Source organism: Eubalaena glacialis, chromosome 13 (assembly GCF_028564815.1).
Source record: "Eubalaena glacialis isolate mEubGla1 chromosome 13, mEubGla1.1.hap2.+ XY, whole genome shotgun sequence".
NCBI classification, from domain to species: domain Eukaryota; kingdom Metazoa; phylum Chordata; class Mammalia; order Artiodactyla; family Balaenidae; genus Eubalaena; species Eubalaena glacialis.
Genome location: NC_083728.1, coordinates 91,875,234 through 91,896,063, shown reverse-complemented (window position 1 = coordinate 91,896,063; position 20,830 = coordinate 91,875,234). Strand labels below are relative to the sequence as shown.

Sequence of the window (20,830 nt, the reverse complement as noted above, 5' to 3'; positions counted from 1 at the left end):
GAAATTTCATCAAGAATCAGATCTTGCTGAGTTTACATCACTATCCAAGATGAAAGGAAGGGAATGAGGGAGAAGAACAGATTTTAAATCATTCATGTTTTATCGGGGAGCACTTTATACCAGAAAATAATCGTAAGCATAATCACACATGCCCTGTATATATGACTAGGTGAAGATACTAACCAAATTAATTGAAAAAAATACCCACACACACTGAACAACAACGATTCACTGATGAGAAGCAACTTGCAGCTAAAGTAAAGCTCAGCTTGACAAGCTGGACCAGTGGGCATCAGGGAAGGCGAGGCTTAGCCACTCCCAGCCCCCCTGGCCGCAGATAATATATATTGTAGAAAGTGCAAAATAGTGACAGATTCAGGAGGTTTACAGAACAAGTCTATGTATAGTTTCACTTTTTAAATAGACTTTAGAGGAATTTTAGGTTCACAGCAAATTTGAACAGCGGTACAGAGATTTCCCATCTCCCCCTGCCCTTCCCACAGCATCCCTCACTGTCAGCATTCCCCTCCAGATGGTAATTCTGCTATTGTTGATGAACCTATTCTGATGCCTGTTTATCACCCAGAATCCGCAGTTTGCTTCAGGATTTACTCTTGGTGTTGGACATTCTATGGGCTTGGACAAATGTAGAATGACATGTGTCCACCATTACAGTATCACACAGAATCGTTTCCTTGCCCTAGAAATCCCCTGTGTTCCACCTATTCATCCCTCCCTCCCCACCCCTGACAACCACTGATCTTTTTCTGTCTTCAGTTCTGCCTTTCTCAGAATGTCATGTAGTTGGACTCTTAAGGTATGTAGCCTTTTCGGATTGCCTTTTTTCACTTAGCAATGTATGTAATGCACACGTATGGTTTTCAAATGTAATTTCAACAGCTGTAAATTTTTGAGTGGCTGTAAACAATGGTTTACTACTGTGAAAAGTTGACAGACATCAGTATCTCCCAGCCCAGGTGCACCCCATGGGCGGCACCCTGACAGGACCACTCTACCCTGCAGTGCCCCCTACTCGCCACTCTCCAAGAAATCCATTCTCAGCTCCCAGAAATGGCCCTCGTTTTAGGTTGCAAACGGTTTTCCATAAGGAAAAAGACTCCTGTATCTGAAACCACTCCTGTGGTTTTCCTTTCACATTACCTGGTTGTTAGGTGCCCTCGAGTGCTGGGTGCTTCACCACAGAGCTCCTTGTCCTCCTCGGCTGTGAGAATTGAGACAGTATCCAGTGAGCTAACGCTGTATCCAACTTAAGACCGAGGACACACTGGGATCTGTGCTGGGGGAATTATCTGGTGAAAATGGATTTTTTTTTGAGCAATGAAAATCACAGAAAAGCATAACACCTGTCACTTTACCAGGCCTCTTCAAGGCCTGCAATTAGAGGCTTGGAAAGAATGGCACTTCAAATGCTAATTATCTGGGGAGAAAACGTCCCTGGAGGCCTTACTCCCAGCAGCAGGAGGCCACAGCTTCCAGCTGGGATCCTGGTGAAGACGGAACCCAGCTCTGGACACATGGGCCTCCACCTTTCTGCAGACCGGTGTCAGCTCAGAGCCTAAGCCCGGCCTTTCCCAGAAGGGCAGGGTTACGTAACCGTCGCTAATTAAGACCTTTCAGCCATAGTGACACGTTTGTTTGATGCACTGTCAAGAAGGATTTATGGGCTGTAGGTCTTCTTCTCACTTGAGGGAATTTTTAATCCTGTTGTCCGCAAATCTGTGAGTCACTTTTGATGACAATAATTAGGAAAAAGAGAAGCTGAAGGATCTGAGAGAGAAGAGGGCTGAGAAAAATTGGCGATTTTTGGAGTAAAACCCAGGATGGGTAAGAGAAAGGAATCTGAGGCTTCAGAACCTCTATCCTGTGACTTTGGGGTGGAGAGTGTGTGCAAAAGGGCTGGACCCTGGGAGCTTTGATGCGAGGATGGCACAGGCAGAGTGGTTCTCGAGTCTCATGGTTGTGTGCCGTCTTGGGTAATGAGAAGGGCGGGGGGATTGCCTTCTTAACCGGGTCAGCCAGGGCTGGAGGCCTGGGTCCTGGGTCCTGGGTCCTGGGGTGGGGTGAGGGGCACTGACTTTAGGGTGAAGGGCCAGAACCAGGCCAGTGAGTGCCTCTCAGCATGGCTGATACGTGACACCAAAGCAAAGCAAAGCAAAGAACAGCAGGAGATTACTGCTCATTTAGTTTATGCAAAATGCCATTTTATCAAAGTGTTTGATCCGTATGGTCTTAGTTTAGGGAATATAACAACATTTGACTGGAAAGTTGTATGGAATTTCCGAGTCAGTGATTAGAAATGAAATCCCAGAACTAAGCCTGCAAAGAATGAGAGCGTGGGTTCTAAGAGGAAAAGTCACAGCTCTTTTCAGTCCTTTCCCAGCGGCTCTTGATATTTTTCCTTCCCCTTCCCTTTCCCTCTTTTTCTCCTTCCTCCCCTTTCCCTCCTCTTCTCCTTCTTTCTTCCGGGGGAGATAGTCCCGGTTATCCATTGCTGTAGAATAAACTTAGAGGCTGAAGGCAGCGCCGTTGCATCATATCTAATGGTTGGGTGGGCTGGGAATTTGAGCCCGGAGGGGCAGTGCCTTGTGCCCGGTCAGTTGGCATATGGGCTGGGCTGGCGGTTGGGTGTCAGGGGAGGGGAGGTGGGTTCACTCACGTGTTGGTGCCTTAGCAGGGAAGGCTGTGAGGCCGGGCACCCTAGGACTGTCCACCTGGGCACCTGCACACAGCCTCTCCAGCATGGTGGCTGCAGGGTCGCCAGACTCCTGCCATGGCCTCTCGGGGCTCCCAGAAAGGACAGTTCTAGAGATAAGGAGTAGAAGCTTCTAGTTCATTAAGGCCTGGGTTGTATTCTCTTGGTCTAAATAGTCACAGAGCCTGCATTCAGGGGGTCCAAACACAGACACCACCTCTAGATGAGAAAAAGCGTCAAAGAATCTGCAGCATTTTTAAAGTCAGATTTATTGCGGTGTAACTGACATACAGTAAAATTCTACCTCGAGGGTAGAGCTCTGCCCCTACCCTCAGCCCTTGGCAACCATCCGTGTTTTCTCTCCTTTAGCTTTTCCTTTTATAGAATATCATAAACATGGGAAAACCCGGCATGTAGCCTTTTGAGTCGGGCCCCTTTCCCTAGTGTAATGCATTCGAGGCCCACCTATGTTGTTGGTGAGAGTGAGACGTTCCTTCCCGCTCACCGCTGAGCAGTGTTCCATCCCGTGGACGGACCATAGTTCGTTTTCCTCTCCACCAGTTGAAGGGCTTTGGGATGTTTCCAGTTTAGGGTGGTTATTACTAAAACTGCTATAAACATGGCATACGGATTTTTACGTGAACTTAAGTTTTCACTTCTGTTGCATGAATACTTAGGAGCAGGATTGCTGGATTGTATGGCTAGAGCATGTTTAACTCCGTAAGAAACTACCAAACAGTTCTCCAAGTAACTATTACCATTCTACATTCCCATTAAAAGTATGAGAGTTTCAGTTGCTTTGCATCTTCACTAAAATCTGGTCATTGTTTTATTTTAACTCTTCTAGTAGGTATATAGTGGTATCACATCACGATTTAATTTCCCTGGTGGCCAGTGATGTCGATTGAGGGCCTTTTCATGTGCTTATTTCTATCTTTATATTTTCTGTGTTGAAGTAACTATTTAATTATTTTTGACAATTTTTTGAGTTTTTGGTTTTCTTATTATTGAGTTTTGAAAGTTTTTTGTGTATATTCTGAATAAAAATCCTTTATTGGATATGTGTCTTCAAGTGTTTTCTCCCAATCTGAGGCCTCTCCTTTCATTTTCTCAACAGGTGTCTTTCATAGATCAGAAGTTTACTATTTTGATGAAGTCAGATTTATCAGTTTTCTTCTTTCGTGGGTTGTACCCTTGCTGTCATATCCAGAAATCTTTGCCTAACCCAACATCACAACTATTTTTTCCTAGAAGTTTTATAATTACAGATTTACATTTAAGCATGTGATCCATATCCATTTTGAGTTAGTTCTCATATACGGTGTAAGGTATGGATCCAGATTGGTTTTTGTGGTTTTTTTTGGCATATGGATGTCCAGTTTGTTCCAGCACCATTTGTTGAAAAAACTATCTTTTTCCACAGTTGGCCTTTGTGCTTTTGTTGAAAACCAACTGATATGTCTGAACTCTGTTTTATTGATTGATATGTTCCTCCTTTCTCCAGTAACACTTTGTTTTAATTACTATAGATTTATAGTTAGTTTTGATATCATGTAGTAAAGGTTGTCCAATTTTGTTCTTCTTTTTTGAAATTGATTTTGCTATTCTAATTTCTTTGTTTTTCCATATAAATTTTAAAGTCAACTTTTCAATTTCTAAAAAATGCTAGCTGCAATTTTGATTGGGATTGCATTCAACCTATAGATCAATTGGGGGAGAATTGACATCTTTGTTATGTTGTCTTCCAATCCATTAATATATGACTCTTCATTTACTTGGGGCTTTGATTTCTTTCAGCAGTTTTCAGCATATAGATCTTGCATACAGTTTGTTAAATTTATATCTATTTCATGTTTTAACTGCCATGTAAATGGTACTGAATTTATTTTATTTTATTTATTTATTTTTGGCTGCATTGGGTCTTCGTTGCTGCTCGCGGGCTTTCTCTAGTTGCGGCGAGCAGGGGCTACTCTTCGTTGTGGTGTGCGGGCTTTTCATTGCGGTGGCTTCTCTTGTTGCAGAGCATGGGCTCTAGGCACGCGGGCTTCAGTAGTTGCAGCACGTGGGCTCAGTAGTTGTAGCTCGCGGGCTCTAGAGCACAGGCTCAGTAGTTGTGGTGCACAAGTTTTTAGGGCTTAGTTGCTCCACGGCATGTGGGATCTTCCCGCACCAGGGCTCGAACCCGTGTCCCCTGCATTGGCAGGGAGATTCTTAACAACTGCACCACCAGGGAAGCCCCAGTACTGAATTTTTAATTTCAATTTCCAGTTGTCCATTGCTCATGTTTCAAAATATAATTGGCTTCTGTGTTTTGATCTTGTATCCTGTAATCTTGCTAATTTCAGTTCTAGGAGTATATAGTTGGTAGACTGAGGAATTTTCTACATGGATGATCATATTGTCTGTGAATAGAGAGAGGTTTTTTTGTTTTGTTTTGTTTTGTTTTCCTTTTCTATCTGTATGCCTTTTATTTCTTTTTCTTGGATTGCTGCACCAGCTTGCCCTTCCAGAATAGGAATGGTAAGAAAGACACCTTTGCTTTGTTGCTGATCTTAGGGGAAAGCATTCAGTTTTTCATCTTAAATAAGTTGTTGGTTGTAGGTGTTTTACAGATGCCCCTTAGCAAGTTTAGTAAGTTCCTTTTAATTCCTACTTTGAGGGGGTTTTTTTAGTCACTATTGGAGGTTGAATTTTGTCAAATTCTTTTTCTAAATCTATTAAGATGATAATATTTTTTAAATTCTATTGATAATGTTGAATTACCCTGATTGATACTCAAATATTGAGCCAGCCTTATGTTTATAAGATAAACCCCACTTGATTAGGATAAATTGTGATTTTTACATATTGCTGAATTTGACTTTCTAATATTTTGTTAAGGATTTTTGCACCTGTGTTCTCAGGGATATTTGGCCTGTAGTTTTCTTTTTTTTTTCAACATCTGTTTCTTATTTTGGTGTCAGGATAATGCTTTAGAATGTCTTTTATTTCATTCTTCTTCAAATGCTTGGTAGAATTAACCAGTGAACCTTATGTGCTTAGAGCTTTTTCTGTTGGAAGGGTTTAATTTTGTGTTCAAATATTTGATAGCTCTTTGACTACTCAGGTCATCTATTTCTTCTTGAGTAGATTGGAAGTGTGTTTCTTTTAAAGAATTTGTTCATTTCATCTAAGTTGTTGAATTAATGAGCATAAAGATACTCAAAATGTTCTTTTGTTCTTTTACTCTCAGTAGGGTTTATAGACGTGTCTCCTGATACTGGTGATGTTGGTAATTTGTGATTTCTGTCTATTCTTGATCAGTCTGGCTAGGAGTTTATTGATATTTAAAAGAACCAGCTTTTGGATTCATTGATTTTCTCAATTATTGTTTATTTTTATTTCATTGATTTCTGCTCTTTTTCTTTACTGTTTCTTTCCATAGGTTTCATTTACTCTCATAGATTCTTAAGGTAGAAGTTTAGATTCTAATATAAACATCTAAATGCTATAAATTCCCCTCTAACACTTCTACATCCCCAAATTTTGATATGTTGTGGTTTTCACTTTCATTAAACTGAAAATGCTTTCTAACTTTCCATGTGATTTCCTCTTTAACTCATGGGTCATTTTGAAATATGCTCCTTAATTTTGAAGTTTTTAGGGATTTTCCACATATCTTTCTATCGTTAATTTCAAGTTTAATTCTGTTGGGTCATAAAACGTACTTTCTGTGATTTCAGTTATTTTTAACTTGTTTAGGTTTGTTTTATATGACATGTATATTTCAAATATGTCCATCTCAGTTAAGTTCCATGTGTGCTTGAAAAGAATGTGTAGTATGTTGTTACTGGGTAGATTTCGAAAGAAATATTATGTAGGTCAAGTTACTTGATGATGTGGTTCTGGTCTTGTAGATCCTTACTGATATTCTTTGTCTACCTTTTTTTTAAATAAAGGAGTGTTGAAGTCACCAACTATACTAATAGATTTGTCTAGTTTTTACTTTCAGTCTTTTCAGTTTTGCCTTTTGTATTTTGAAGCTCTGTTGCATCCGCATTTAGGACTGCTGAGTCTTCTTGGTGAATAGATCACGTCATCATTATATAATATCCCTCTTTATCATTGGTTTTATTTCTTGGTAGGGTATTTACTTTAACTGATATTAATATAACCACTCCAGGTTCATTTTAATTAGTGTTTCATGTATTTTTTTCCATTCTCTTACTTTTAAGCTATTTGTGTCCTCATATTCAAAGTGGGGTTGTTTTAAACGCCGTGTAGTAGGGTCTTGCTCTTCATCCAACTGATAATCTCTCTTTTATTGGTATAGACAATAAAATATATTGATAAAATATTACATTATATATTTAATGTAACTGTTGATAGGATGGGATTAAAACCTGCCATCTTGTTAATTGTTTTCTATTTGTTCTCTCTCTTATTTTTTTCCTTTTCTCTTCCTTTTGCCTGCCTGCTTTCTGATTCATTAGATATTTTTACAATTACATTATTTTTTCTACTCTTGCCTTATTTATATCTCTTTTTCAAATCTGTTTAGTGATTACTCTGGAGTTTAAAATATATATCATTCATTAATTACAGTGTATCTTGAAATCCACTGTGTGTATAATGTAGGGACCTTGTAACAGTATACTTTCAATCCCTTCTTCCCACCTTTTGTACTATTGTGGTCAGTCATTTTATTCTTACCTATGTTATAAGCCCACAATAAATTGCTACTATTTTTTGAGAGTGAGCCAAAATAAGAAAAAAATACATTATATTTACTTCATTTTAACTATTTCCAGAAGTCATCAATTCTTTGCATAGATCTAAAGTTTTGGTGTCTGATATCATATTCCTTTAACATTTGTCATAGTGCATGCAGGTCTGCCAGTAATGAATTCTCTCAGTTTTTGTCTTTCTGAAAATGTCTTTATTTTGCTTTCATATTTAGAAGATATTTTCACAGAATATAGAATTCCAGGGTGATAGATTTTTCTATCAGTACTTTAAAGATATCACCCCATTACCTTCTGGCTCACATAGTTTCAGATGAGAAAGGCTGTTATTCTTGTTTTTGTGTCTTACATGCATTGTACCTTTTTGTGTATCTGCAGCACAGACTTTCTATACTCCCTTGCTAGCCTACGTTCAGCCTTTAACAATTCATTAAGAATTTCAGCTGAATTTTCCCAATTGTGTGGTGTCCATTGCTCTTTCTCTCATGAGTGTGTCACAAGCGAGCCCATGTGCACATTCCTCTCCTTGGGGAGGTCCATCTTTTCTTATATTTCACACACTTTGTTGCCCTGTGACCTCAGCTTCCTTACGGGCTCAAGAAAAGTTAGGACTCTATCGTTTGTTCAGCTTTTTCTCATGCTTAATGGCTGCGATGTTCTTTCCAACTTTCTACAGCCTAGGCAAAGCAATCCCCGTGGCCATTTTTAGTCCACAAATGTTGGATGGGTGCTGAGTGAGAAGTGGGACAGTCTTCTTGGTGACTTACTGAGGGAGGGACCCAGAGATAGCGCAGCCAGAGCAGATGGGAAAAGAGGTGACTTGGAGCGTGACTGAAGGGGCTTGGATGAATTCTATGTTTTTCACCTCTGCCTAATGAGATGAGCTTCTGAAGAGCGTAATGAAAGGTGTAGTAATTTTTAACAGGACCATGCTCTGTCCTCACGTGTTTTGTGCTAAGAGACTCTTGTCTTTGTTTCTGTCCCTTAAGCCAAAGGATCCTTTGGGATTCAGTGTCTTTCTTTTGGAACAAGCTCCTAAAGAACCAGGACCTTCCTTTGCATCCTTCAAAACGTTGTATGGCACAGCCAGTGGACTAGTGCCCTCTCCAGAGGCCACTGAGGTTATCATCCTAAAAAGCTGCCCATGTCACGTCACTGCTGTTTTCCAAGGCTTTTGATTCCCCATTGCCTACCGTATACACTGTTGCCCACTGTGTTTGGCATGTGAGGCAATCCCCACAGTGACCTGTCTACGTCCTCCGCCCCTCTTACCCCCTGGACCCCACGTTCAGCCATGCTCACTGTTTTCTCACCATTCACCAGGTTTTTCATAATACCACGCCTTTGCTCACTCCATTTTCCCAGGTGCGAATGCCTTTCTCAAGGCCTTTCCCCCCTCAAAGTTCTATCCCAGACCTAGTGCAAGTGTCTTCTGATGTGAGGCCTTCCATGCTTTCCTAGGGCAGAGACTCTGCCCTGTGTGTTTTCTAGAGTCACTTGCCTATTTCAATTCTATGAGTGCCTCCCCTAGAATATGACTTCCTTGAAGACAGGCCACTGGGCAGGTATATAATTGGGTTCAGTAGCTGTTCAATAAAAGAAGTGGAAAGTGGAAATTTTTTTAAATGGTAATTTCTATGGCAGACAAAGAGAAATTTAGCCTACAAATGAATAAATAACAATACCTATGAAAAGGGATTTTTTTTTTCATGTGAAGGATAATTGGGCTTCAAACACTGTGACATATAACAGGGAAGGCAGATTTCTGGATGAAACCTTGCCTTGATCTCAAATATCGGGTAACTGAAAAAAAATCAGAGAAGGCTTTTGTTTGCTATCCATCCTGGGATCCCTAGGAAAGGCTCGCCCGTGGGGCTAAGGTGATGCGGCCCACTTTTCTGCGTGTGCCTTAAAGAATTCCCCAGCACAAAGTGAGAAGTCGCCCAGTCCTTCTTCTTTGTAACCTCACGATTAGCTTCCCCAAACGTCCATCGCCCTCCCCGTTCTCAGTGCTGCGATCGCCGGTGAATCGTGGGCAGCAGCTAAGAGTCTCTTCTCCTCCCCCTGCCCCGCGCCTCCGGCCGCGTGTCCGCTGTCTCCCTCCGCTGCCCGGGAGCAGTGCCGACCTCACCCCCGCAGAACGTGCAGGCGGAAGCCGTGAACTCCACGACCATCCGGCTCCTGTGGAACCCTCCACCCCAGCAGTTCATCAATGGCATCAACCAGGGCTACAAGGTAGGCGCCTTGGGCCACAGCCTCCGGGCGGCTGTCGTGGCGTGTCATGGTCTTGTGATGAGTGAGGGGGCTGCCCGCCCCTCATTTCATCAGGAACCCACGGCATCCGGTTACAGAGCGTGTTGGCCTGCTGGGGTCACCTTTTATCCAAGGTCTTTTTACATCGGCTATACTGGTTCAGAAACTCAAATTATCGGTTATCAAGAAGATGGTCAGCTTGGTGCTTTGTGACCACCTAGAGGGGTGGGATAGGGAGGGTGGGAGGGAGGGAGATGCAAGAGGGAAGAGATATGGGAACATATGTATATGTTTAACTGATTCACTTTGTTATAAAGCAGAAGTTAACACACCATTGTAAAGCAATTATACTTCAATAAAGATGTTTAAAAAAAAAAAAAAAAAAAGAAGATGGTGCACGGGAATTCCCTGGCGGTCCAGTGGTTAGGACTCGGTGCTTTCACTGCCGAGGGTGCGGGTTCAGTCCCTGGTGGGGGAACTAAGATCCCGCAAGCCGCGCAGTGTGGCCAAAAAACAAAAAGAAAGAAAAAAGAGGATGGTTCATATAGAACTGAGCAATGTATGAGAAAAGCCGTCCATTTTAAAGTGACCAGTGGGAGACTTATCCCTGTTGATTGGAATCAGCACGTGTACAAACCACTTCTTCCTGGAAGGGCGTCCTCTCAAAGCGCACTGGGTGCAACTGAGTGATGTTTCTACCAAGTAAGGATAAGTAGGTCCCCCTCTCGCTACTTTAAGGAAAGTTCTGTTTGTAGAGCTGGGACCAGCTGACTCGGGGCACCTATCCGGACTGAATTAGAGACAAGGACAGACTCCTATCTGCCCTTTGTCTGAGTACCAGAATATGTTACCTTCAGAGATGTACCTGGATGCAGTTTCCAAAAGTACAGGTTACCTTTCCTTTTAGATCAGCATCTCCTGGCTGGACTGGGAGACCACCTGAATGTTACCTGCAGTAAGTTCGCAAATCTTCTGTGACAGCAGGTGAACTCAGGGAATATCTTTATAGAGAGTTTGCTTGAAAACGTGGTCATTTCAGATTCACAGAGTGTTATTTCCTCAGACACACAGTTAATTTTTTTTTTCCATTTGGATTCAACTTACTAAAACACTTGTTTTTCACTAGAAAGGCAGACGTAGCTAGAAATTTGTCCTGCCTTTCGCCCCCCCCCGCCCCCCCGCCCAGAGGTATCTACAGTCAGAAGCTTCTTAGAAAGGAAATCATATTGATCAACGAAGTTGATTCTGCCTTCTTGACTCTCCTGTCAGGTCTTATTGGCAAGACTGGGGTGTTCATTCGATGGCTTGGTTGTCAGCCTAATCTATATAAATATGCTCCTTGTCGTGCAGAGTGTCAATTTTCAGACCTAATTAACCCTAGAAATGTTTGGTGTCAGAGGAATTAAAAGTCACACTCATACATAATGTTGCCAAAACATTAAAACAACTTCCCTTGGAATGTGTATATATACTATATTTCTTTAAAATTATAATCAGTCTCCTAAAATCCTTTTTAGAAAACTGGTGTCATATAAATTATAAATAATTAACATTGTTCCCATTGAACCAGGGGCTTCTTTTTGAATCAGCATAGGTGCCTAACTAGAAAAATATTTGTATTGATGTTCGATTGTACTGATGCAGTTGAATAACAGTAATGTCATCATTATTTCTAAATGTTAAAAAGTAAATATGTTCTGTAACATGTTTAAGTGAACAGAAGGTGAAGGTTTGAGGAGGTCCATTTTCCCAACATGTGTTAGAGTAGATATTTTATTTATATACATATGTATAAAATATATATATAAATATACATATTTGTACTCAATAATCTATGAGATATCTTTTAAACTCAATATTTTTCAGTGAGATTATAAGATGTAGGATGTATGGGGCTTCTTAATTACAACTTTGCTTTCTTTGAAGACATTTTAATTGTGAAATAAAATTCTGGTGCAGACTTGAGGGTGAAGACATTCAATTAAAAGGATCTCTTTTTCACCCTGTTCCATCCCAGCTTCTGGCGTGGCCAGCCGATGTCCCCGAGGCCGTCACTGTCGTCACCATTGCTCCAGATTTCCATGGAGTCCACCATGGGTACATAACGAACTTGAAGAAGTTTACTGCTTACTTCACATCAGTTCTGTGTTTCACCACTCCGGGGGACGGGCCTCCAAGCACACCTCAGCTCATACGGACACATGAAGACAGTGAGTACTCCTTTCCAGGTGTCTTATCAATAGCCTTTAGTCAGTTGTCAAAGAGGTTTGAGCCACTTTCGTATCCAGCACAGGGCAAGAGCAAAGGTGGGTCACTAGGAAACTCCATGTTCTCAGTGTGTTCACAGTCTGCTCACCCTGGAGAGATAAGTCATTGAAAGTAGTAATAATGTTTGGCAGAGGTGGTCTGTGGCGTATGGAAGGAAGCCTGGCTAGAGGAAGGAGCTGTGAGGACAAGAGAGATAGTCCAGTCCCAGCTGTACAGTCAGCCTTTGGTCTTGTCTTGCTAGACTTCTCTTCACTCAGATTTCAACTTCCAATCCCCTTACCTTCTTCTTGAATCTCCCCTTCAAGCCTCCCAGCCCATGTCTTCCCTGACCTTCCCCAGGGGAATCTCACCTGCGCCTCTCTAAGACCCTGGACTTTCCATTGTCTCCAGCTGGTCAATTCAGATCAGCTGCTTCTCTGCTCCTAGGCCAACTGATGCTTCTGGAAAACATTTTCTGAGAAAATGATCACAGATGTGCACAAAGATTTATATGCAATGAGGTTAATTACAATTATTATTAATTGGAAAAAAAATGAAAAACATTCAAATGTTCCAAAGGGAGATAATTGAAAAACTGTGGAATGACAATGTACTGAATATTTTGTAGTTATTAAAAAAAAGTTTTGCGAGGAAATGGTCTTGATCTAATGTTACGTGGGGGAAAAAAACAGTATACAAAACTATATGAGTTACAAATTTTATACAAATACACTTGTATAAGACCATATTAGCTGAGAAAAGACCTTGAAGGAAATATATCACAATTCCGACAGTTGTTATCTCCATGTGACATAATTATGGGTATCTTTTACTATTTTCTTCTTATTTCTCTGCATATTCTCTTTGCGACAATGAGTATGTACTCTTTTATAAGGAGAATTAAAACTTAAATAAGTTGAAAAGGGCTGCCACTTGTCTCTCCTCCAGCTTCCTCCTCTCCCATCTCAGCTGGGCTCTGGGTGTGGTCCGACCCTCTGTACTTATCTCTGCTCGGTGCTGTCATCCACTGCTCCGCTCTGCCCTGCCCCCTGAGACCCAGCTTCACTGTCCTCCCAGCAGATGACATTTACAGAGGTCAAGGCCGTGCAGGATGAGCTTCCTTGCTTTCCCCCTTCCATCTGAGTTTCCCTATGTTCTCACTCTTGGTCCTCTTCCCTCCTCTCTCAGAGGATGAAGACTCTGACCTTTCCTCAACCCACAAATATGCTCAGGTCTCCCTCACCCAGAAGTGCCAACTCCCTGACTGTGCTGCCCACTGAGTCACCCAGCTCTCAATATAAACGATTACTCTGACTCCTAACCTCTCCCGCTCCCCATAACCCATAGCCACCTGGCTTTCACTCCACTACTCTACTGTAACTGCCTTGAATTGACTCAAGGTCTGTGTCAAAGTAGTGACACAGGAAGAATAGAAATGGATTTCTTGACCCTCTGAGACCACTGATATTCCTTCCATTAAAAAGATAAAAAGTAACTCTGCCACTATTAACTGATCCCTGATGTTCTTCCCATACTCTGACTTTGATCTGCTATCTGCTTTTTGTTTAACTGAAATTTTATTGAGATAGTTATAGATTCACATGAACTTGTAAGAAATAATACTAAGATCCCATTTACACTTTGCCCAGTTTCCCTCAATGGTAACACTTAGAAAAGTATAGTACATCACAACCAGGATATTTACGTTGATGCAACCCATCAGTCCAATTTAGATCTCTTGCAGTTTTATTTGTTCTCGTGTGTGCGTGTTCTACCATCACAATCAAGATACTGCATGGTTCCAATACCACAAAGATTCTTCTTTTATAGGCATATCCATGTCCTTCCCTTTCTTCCTTTCTAATCTATATGTCCTTTATTTCTTTTTCTTGCCATATTGCAATGGCTAGAATTTCTAGTACTATGTTGAATAAGAGTGGTGAGAGCAGACATTCTTGCCTTGTTCTTGATCTTAGAGAGAAAACATTTGGTCTTCCACTGTTAAGTATGATATTTCTCATAGCTGTTCTTTATCAAGTTGAGGTAATTTCCCTCTGATATTAACTTGCTGAGAGTTCTTGTCATGAATAAATGTTGAATTTTTTCAATTGCTTTTACAGCATCAATTGATATGACCATATGATTTTTCTTTTTAGTTTGTTAATTGATAAGGTGGATTGATTTTCAAATGTTGAACAAACCTTGCATGCTTGGAATAAATCCCACTTGGTCATGGTATATAATTATTGTCTATGTTGTGGGATTCAGTTTGCTAATACCTTATGGAAGATGTTTTACATCTAAGTTCATGAGAGATATTGGTCTGAAATTTTACTTTACTGTATTTATCGTCTTTGTCTGGTTTTGGTATCAGCATAATACTGGCCTCATAAAATAAGTTCGTACTCTTCTGTTTTCTGGAAGAGGTTGTGTAAAATTGGTATTAATTCTTCTTTAAATGTTTGGTAGAATTTTTCAGTGAAATCCTCTGTTCCTGGAGAGTTCTTTTTTGGGAGTTTTTAAATTATAAATGCAGTTTCTTTAATGGTTATAGTACTGTTCAGTCGTCTATTTCATTTTGGTAGTTTGTGATTTTCAAGGAATCAGTCCACTAAGTTGTTGAATTTCTGAGTGTAAAGTTGTTGGTAGTACTTCCTTATTGTTTTTCTAGTGGCTGCAAAATATGTAGTTATATTCCCTATTTCATTCTTTCTTCTGTTTTTTTGTGGAGGTTTTTGGTCATTCTTCCTAGAAATTTATCAATTTTATTGATTTTTTTGAAGAACCGCTATCTTGTTTCATTAATTTTTCTCTATCGTTTTCTTATTTTCAATTTCATGGATTTCTGCTCTTATTATTTCCTTCCTTCTGCTTGATTTGGGTTTATTTTGCTTTTCTGTTTTTAATTTCTTGGGGTAAGCACTTAGATCGTTGATTTGAGGTCTGTCCTCATTTCTGATGTAAGCACTTAGTGTTGTAAATTTTCCTCTTCACACTGCTCTAGCTGCATCCCACATATTTTGATATGTTCTGTTTCATCTTCACTGAGCTCTATATATTTTTATTTCCTTTGAGACTTCCTGTTTGACCCATGGATTATTTAGAAGTGTGCCATTTAATTTCCATGTGTTGGAGATTTTCCTGTTGTCTTTCTGCCATTGACTTCTAGCTTGGCTCCATTACAGTCAAAGAACACACTTTGCATAATTTCACTTCTTTTAAATTTATTGAGGTTTGTTTTATGGCCCAGAATATGATCAATCTCAGTTAAGGTTTCATGAGTTCTTGAAAATATAATGTGTATTCTGCTTTGGAATCTGCCTTATAATTATAAACTTTATGTAGCCCTCATCAGATTTTAGGATTAAAGGAGACAATTGGTCAGATGTAGCCTTCTCTTTTTAAAAAAAAAATATTAAGGCTACCTCATCAAGTTCTGTGTGTACTGGGCCTGTCATAATTACAGGGGATTCATTCATCCATCTATCCAACATACAAACATGTATATGTACTTCCATTCTGAGGTTTGTAGAATACCTATTATGTGAGAGGTAGCCAGCTGCGTGTTGAAGGGGGAGCAGAGATAAGTAAGCACAGCCTCTGCCTTTAGAGCTCCCAGCCTAATCCGATCTGAGGTGGACAGGACTGAGGTCAGTGCCACTGAGGAAGGAGGTCGTTAGCAGTGGCTGTGGCAGCCCAGTGAGGAGTGACAGAAAATACCTGGGGGAGTCAGGTCAGTCTTGTGGAGGAGCTGAGAACTGAGGTCAGCCCTCATGGATGAGCTTTTGATGCCGAGAATGGTTGAGAAGAAATAGAACCCGTAAAGGCCAAGAGAGTAGAAGAGAGTGTGAGAGGGTATGAGGTATTTAGCTCAGCTTCAGTGTAGCCTGTGGGGTGGGGGTGACCCTAGCGAACAAGTTGGGAGCCGACCCAGAAGAGTCTCAACTGCTAAGTTAAGACGCTTGGACAGAGATTGTCTAGGCATTGGGGAACCACAGAGGGATTTCCCTTAGGGCTATGACTTGAGAGTTTCAACAGCTCTGTCTGGAGGTTTTGTGATGATGGGCTAGAGATAAAGGTGATGCAATCTGGGAAGAAGGCAAATAATTATGTGCACCTCTACACCAGCGGTGGAGCCAGCAGTAGGGGAGATGCTAGAGGCATGTCACAGAGAACTGGGGGCTGGTTAGACTTAGGGGGTGGGACAAGGGGTTCTCCAGGATCACTCCACATACTTCGGCGTAGGTGACGGGGCAGATGGTGACGCCCGTGACTGAAAAGTGGGAAACAGGTCCAGGGTTAGGACGCTGGGTTTAGTCGGATCACAGTCACATGGAGGCAGGTGTGGCCAATGGGCAGCAGAGAGTCTGAAGACATAGATTTGGGAGTCCTAGCAATTAGCGACCGTGACCTTATTTTCCGAGGAAAATAATTGAGGGAATATAATTGAGCACGTGGTCTAACCACAGATGGAAATATCTGAAATCAGTGCCATCCACCTAAGTGGATGCAGTCGCTTTGGGAATCAGGTGGGCGTAAGAGAAACGGGACACTCACTGGGCTCTGGCACCGTCGTGTGAGGGGAGGCTGGTCCGGGGACAGTGCAGGGGGTGGCGAGCAGAGGGGCCTCTGGAAGAAAAAGGGAAGCTCTGCTTGCTCGGAGGGTCCGTGCTCCGCTCCTCTGTAGGAAAACACAGCCTAACAGCTTTACGTTTGCAAGCGGGGTGGGAGGGGAGAGTCCCCATAACTAAGGAAGGTGGTAGTGAATTCTAGGAGTGGCTGTCCAGCACCCCTCATGGCTCTTCATCATTTGGACCTTTTCCTCTCTTTCATTATTGAAAGAAGTGGCCAGGGCCGCATCTCAGCTCCAACCATAGCCAGGTCCAACTGGATATCAGGCTTTACTTTCCAGAGGACATTTGTTAAAAATAAAAAGTGGCAAAAGCAGAGAACTTCTTCAGATAAATGAGAGAAGACTCCTGGCTGAATTCTTTACTAAAAAAGCCCTATTGTTGCCAGTTAAACAGACAGACACTAACTATGCGGAAACATCCCATAATGCTGTGCAGCCGGGAAACAGAACCTTAAAGGCAGCCAGGCCCACCATTAGTAAGGAGAAGAGAAATTAGGAATGTCTTGGGAATTGAGAACAATGGCAGTGATGTCATCTTTTTAGAATTTTCTAACTGAGCCACCATTTTGTTGATAGGCAGGGAGCCTGTTCATCCTACTTAGAAAGATAGAGCATCCTTGTAAATAGGGACGATCTCACTGAAACGGGGGAGGTAGGGCTGCTGTCAGCTCTGGGGGGGGGGGCGGCCTTTAAAAGAGGACTTGGGACTCTGGGTGCTGGAGAAATGGCCCCCATCGCTCTGTAGTGACAGCACCGATGGCGCCATGGTTGGCTCCACATCCAGCTGGCCTCCTTCTCCAAAGCTCTGATGAAATAAGAACTTGGGGCCAGGGTGGGGGGAGCGGGAGGCACAGTAGAGAGGAAACAGAATATAAATTTAAGCCTAGACATTGCCAGCTGGTTCCAGCAGAGCTAGAGGACAAGAATATTTGGGAAGGAATCCAGGAAGCAGAAACACTGAGAATAGAAAAGGAACAAAAAGCTTTCTTTGCTGCTCTATTGGTTGAAAAAAGAACAAGTCATTTCAAAAATCCATCAGAATGTCTTTCTGGAAACTCAAAATCGGGGGAGGATGAGATGGTCTTGACAGCCGTTCTACTTTACCATGTTCCACACTCAAAGAGTGAAATGTGGGCTTCCCCGGTGGCGCGGTGGTTAAGAATCCACCTGCCAATGCAGGGGACACGGGTTCCAGCCCTGGCCCGGGAAGATCCCACATGCCGCGGAACAACTAAGCCCGTGCGCCACAACTACTGAGCCCCCTGACGGCCCTGCGGTCCCTCCAGAGCAAGCAGGAGGCCCACATGCCAGGCCCAGCTCTGGGCTTGGTGGCTGTGCATCCTCGGGCAGTTGCTTCACTGCCCTGGGCCTGGCGTTGAATTTCACGGCCGCAAAGTCGGGGAGGGATTCGAGCAGATTCGTAATGTCCCTCCGGCTCTGAGAATCCATGATCTTGGATCTGTTGAACTCCTGTTGTGGCCTCTCAGGCCTTTTCTCTCCGGTGCTCTTCAAAGTGACAGCAAGCTCATCTTAGAAATGGCTTTATATTCTGATGGTACGATAACTGACAACTAGTAACAATAGCAGCCAATGTCAATCAGCATTTTTGTGGTGCCAGGACACGCTAAGCGCTTCCGTGTTTTATTCCATTTCTTCTCACAATTACCTTGCAGAGTGAGTTATTTTTATTTGCCCTATTTCACAGATGAGCAAACTAAGCCTTAGAGAGCTTAAGTAATGCACAGCCAGCAAGCAGAGGGGCCAGGCTTGAACCCCGCTGAGCCCAGCGTTAAATCGCAGCTCCGCCACCCTGCCCTCCTGCACTAGGAGGGGCTACGGTCAGGGAAACTCCAGGGAAACATGCCGTTTTGCTGGAAATTTCTCGCGCCTGCCCTGCCCCTGGGGCCCCTGGGGAGAGTGAGTAAGGGTTGCGGCCTGGAATTCTGGATCAGGTCGGCAGGCATCGCCCTGCAGCCAGGTGTGGCCGGGACTGCCTCCTGGCCAGGGCTCCCGGCTCTGTCCCCACACAAGCCAGACACATGACACGGCTGCAGAGGCCTCTGGGGACGCCGGTGCACGCGGTTGCTTTCAGGATCCAGCCACCTGGTTGTTCCAATTAGATTAGATCAGGAGAAAGACAGAGAAGGGACTGTGTCTACCTCTCCTGCTGCCGGTCTCTGCAGTTCTTGGCGAGGCCGGGATGAGGCCGAGTGAGATAATTTATGTGACCGTAGCCGGGTCACCTGCAACACCTCGGACTCCCTGTCCCTTCTGGGTTTTCTCTGACACTTCCCGCGGGCTCTGGCCCAGCTCCCTGCCCCCTTCCACAGTGAGAACGTTCCACACAAATCTGACCAGAGAGTATTGGGCTATCGTGCTAACAGGTGTCTTTGTGTTTAATTGCTAGAACCGGGACCTGTGGGACACCTGAGTTTCACAGAGATCCTGGACACGTCTCTCAAGGTCAGCTGGCAGGAGCCCCTGGAGAAAAACGGCATCGTTACAGGTAAGGGTCTCCGTCTTCAGGTAGAGGAGGAGCATGTTTGCCCCAACACAAAGCGATGGGCCCAGACCCAAACACCGCGGCTGGCAGCACACGGGTGCCTGCGGCCCCTGCAGGGTGACTGGCCGCGGGGCCGAGGGCAGAGGGCTCGCTCGCCCCCCTCCACCCAGGCGGTGCCACCGAGAGCCCCTTTCCCTGCTGAGCTGCAGCCTCAGAGTTTGGAGATTCGGTCTCCTCGCCTTATCCGAACAAGCCTCTGGCGCCTCCGATCAGCCGGAATCCGTGTTTCTGGTGCGCCCTCTCGTGGGCCTTTCTCTCCCTTAGTTCTCACGGCAACTCGGTGAGGCGACTGCTGAGATCACGACCGTTTCACAGCTGAGGAGACTGAGGCTCAGGCGGGTGGGGTGACCTTTCCTCGGCAGCTGTGCCCTGGGCGCCTGCATGTGCGGGAAACGCTGCAGCCACCGCCGCGCGGCGGCCCCGGTGCCCCAGCCTGCGAGTGGCCAGGCCACGCCTGTCGCCTGCCCCCGATGCCAGTGCCAGGCCGCCGGCCCCCTCGGGACCCTCGGGGGACCTCGGGGTGAGCAGCGCCTGGGAGCCAGGGGCGCAGGGCTGGGCGCCAGCCGCCTCTCCTCTCCTGCGGCGGGGTCTCTGGGGAACAGTTCACCTTTGTAGGGCTTTTCATGATTTTTTGTTGTAGAAGAGGTTTCTGAAAGACCTTTCAGGTTAAAGCTGAATTTAAATCTTAGTTTGGGGGAAGAAAATTGCAGACTTGATAAAATCCGCATGGGCTTCAGCCTCAGGGGAAGCTGGGGAGGACCGTGTCCCAGCGGGTTCAGGGCTCCCCTCGCAGACCCCTTCCCCCTCCCCACACACGGGCATCGAGACACCCTCACAGGGCTGCGGGCGACCCCGGGGCTGCCTGGCGTGGTCTGCCCCGGGCGGCCCTTTCCATTCAGCAGACAGCACTTGAAACGTCCCGCCGGCCGCGAAGCGTTCTCACGGCGCAGGCCCCCTGCTCTGGCAGCCCTCTCTGGGCACCTCACGTCCGTCCGCCGGTGAGCCCGTGGGAGCCGGAGCTGTGCCGTCCCCTCAGCGACTGGCCAGGTGGTCCAGCCGACCACCGAAGCCCCTGGGGTCCCTCGTGAGCCCCGTGGCCCAGGAAGCGTGCTCGCGCCGGCTCCGCGGTCAAGAAGACTATCCAGGAGTGAGCCGTGTGGACCAGGAGCAATCGGCTGTCCCCGGCCTGGCCGCAGGGTCAGGGTCCCCTTCCTCCCGCCCTGTGTCCTGGGTGGCGGCACCCCCCGCGTGCAGGCCCCCACCCCCACCCCGCGTGCCGGCTCTTGTTTAGTTTCCGAACAGCCAGGCAAGGTGTGTCTCATGACCCCATCTGAGACCTTGGGCGATCATGTCCCAGGGTCATGCGGCCAGCAGGTGGCCAAGCCAGGGCAGGGATGCCACGTCCTCTCCTCCACATCATCAGCCCCTGGACGCGGGTCCGACCCGCGCTCCTCACCCCAGCCTAGGGCGTCCCTGTCTCGGGGCCTTGCTCTCGGTGACTCGCTGGATTCCTTGCCATGCCGCAGGCCAGAGAAACACCTGACAATTCTGCTTACCAGGTGGTCAGGTGCGAACAACTTAGTATTTCTATCCTAGCACCTTAATAGCCGTTTGAAAAGAGAAGGCACATTAATTGAAAGAAAAGGATATTTGCATTTCCTTCTCAAATAACCAGTTAGTTCCTGAGGGGACGTGTG

General features: G+C 44.6%; 1 protein-coding gene across 1 annotated transcript in view; it reads left to right on the top strand.

Moving 5' to 3' along the window:
• The window catches only part of SDK1 (sidekick cell adhesion molecule 1), a 182,814-nt gene that overhangs the window by 22,651 nt on the left and 139,333 nt on the right, over positions 1–20,830 (top strand). The window contains exons 5-7 of the mRNA XM_061207928.1: positions 9,557–9,672; positions 11,708–11,900; positions 18,978–19,076. Of these exons, the coding sequence (XP_061063911.1) occupies positions 9,557–9,672; positions 11,708–11,900; positions 18,978–19,076 (408 nt within the window). The remainder of the gene's footprint in view (positions 1–9,556; positions 9,673–11,707; positions 11,901–18,977; positions 19,077–20,830) is intronic.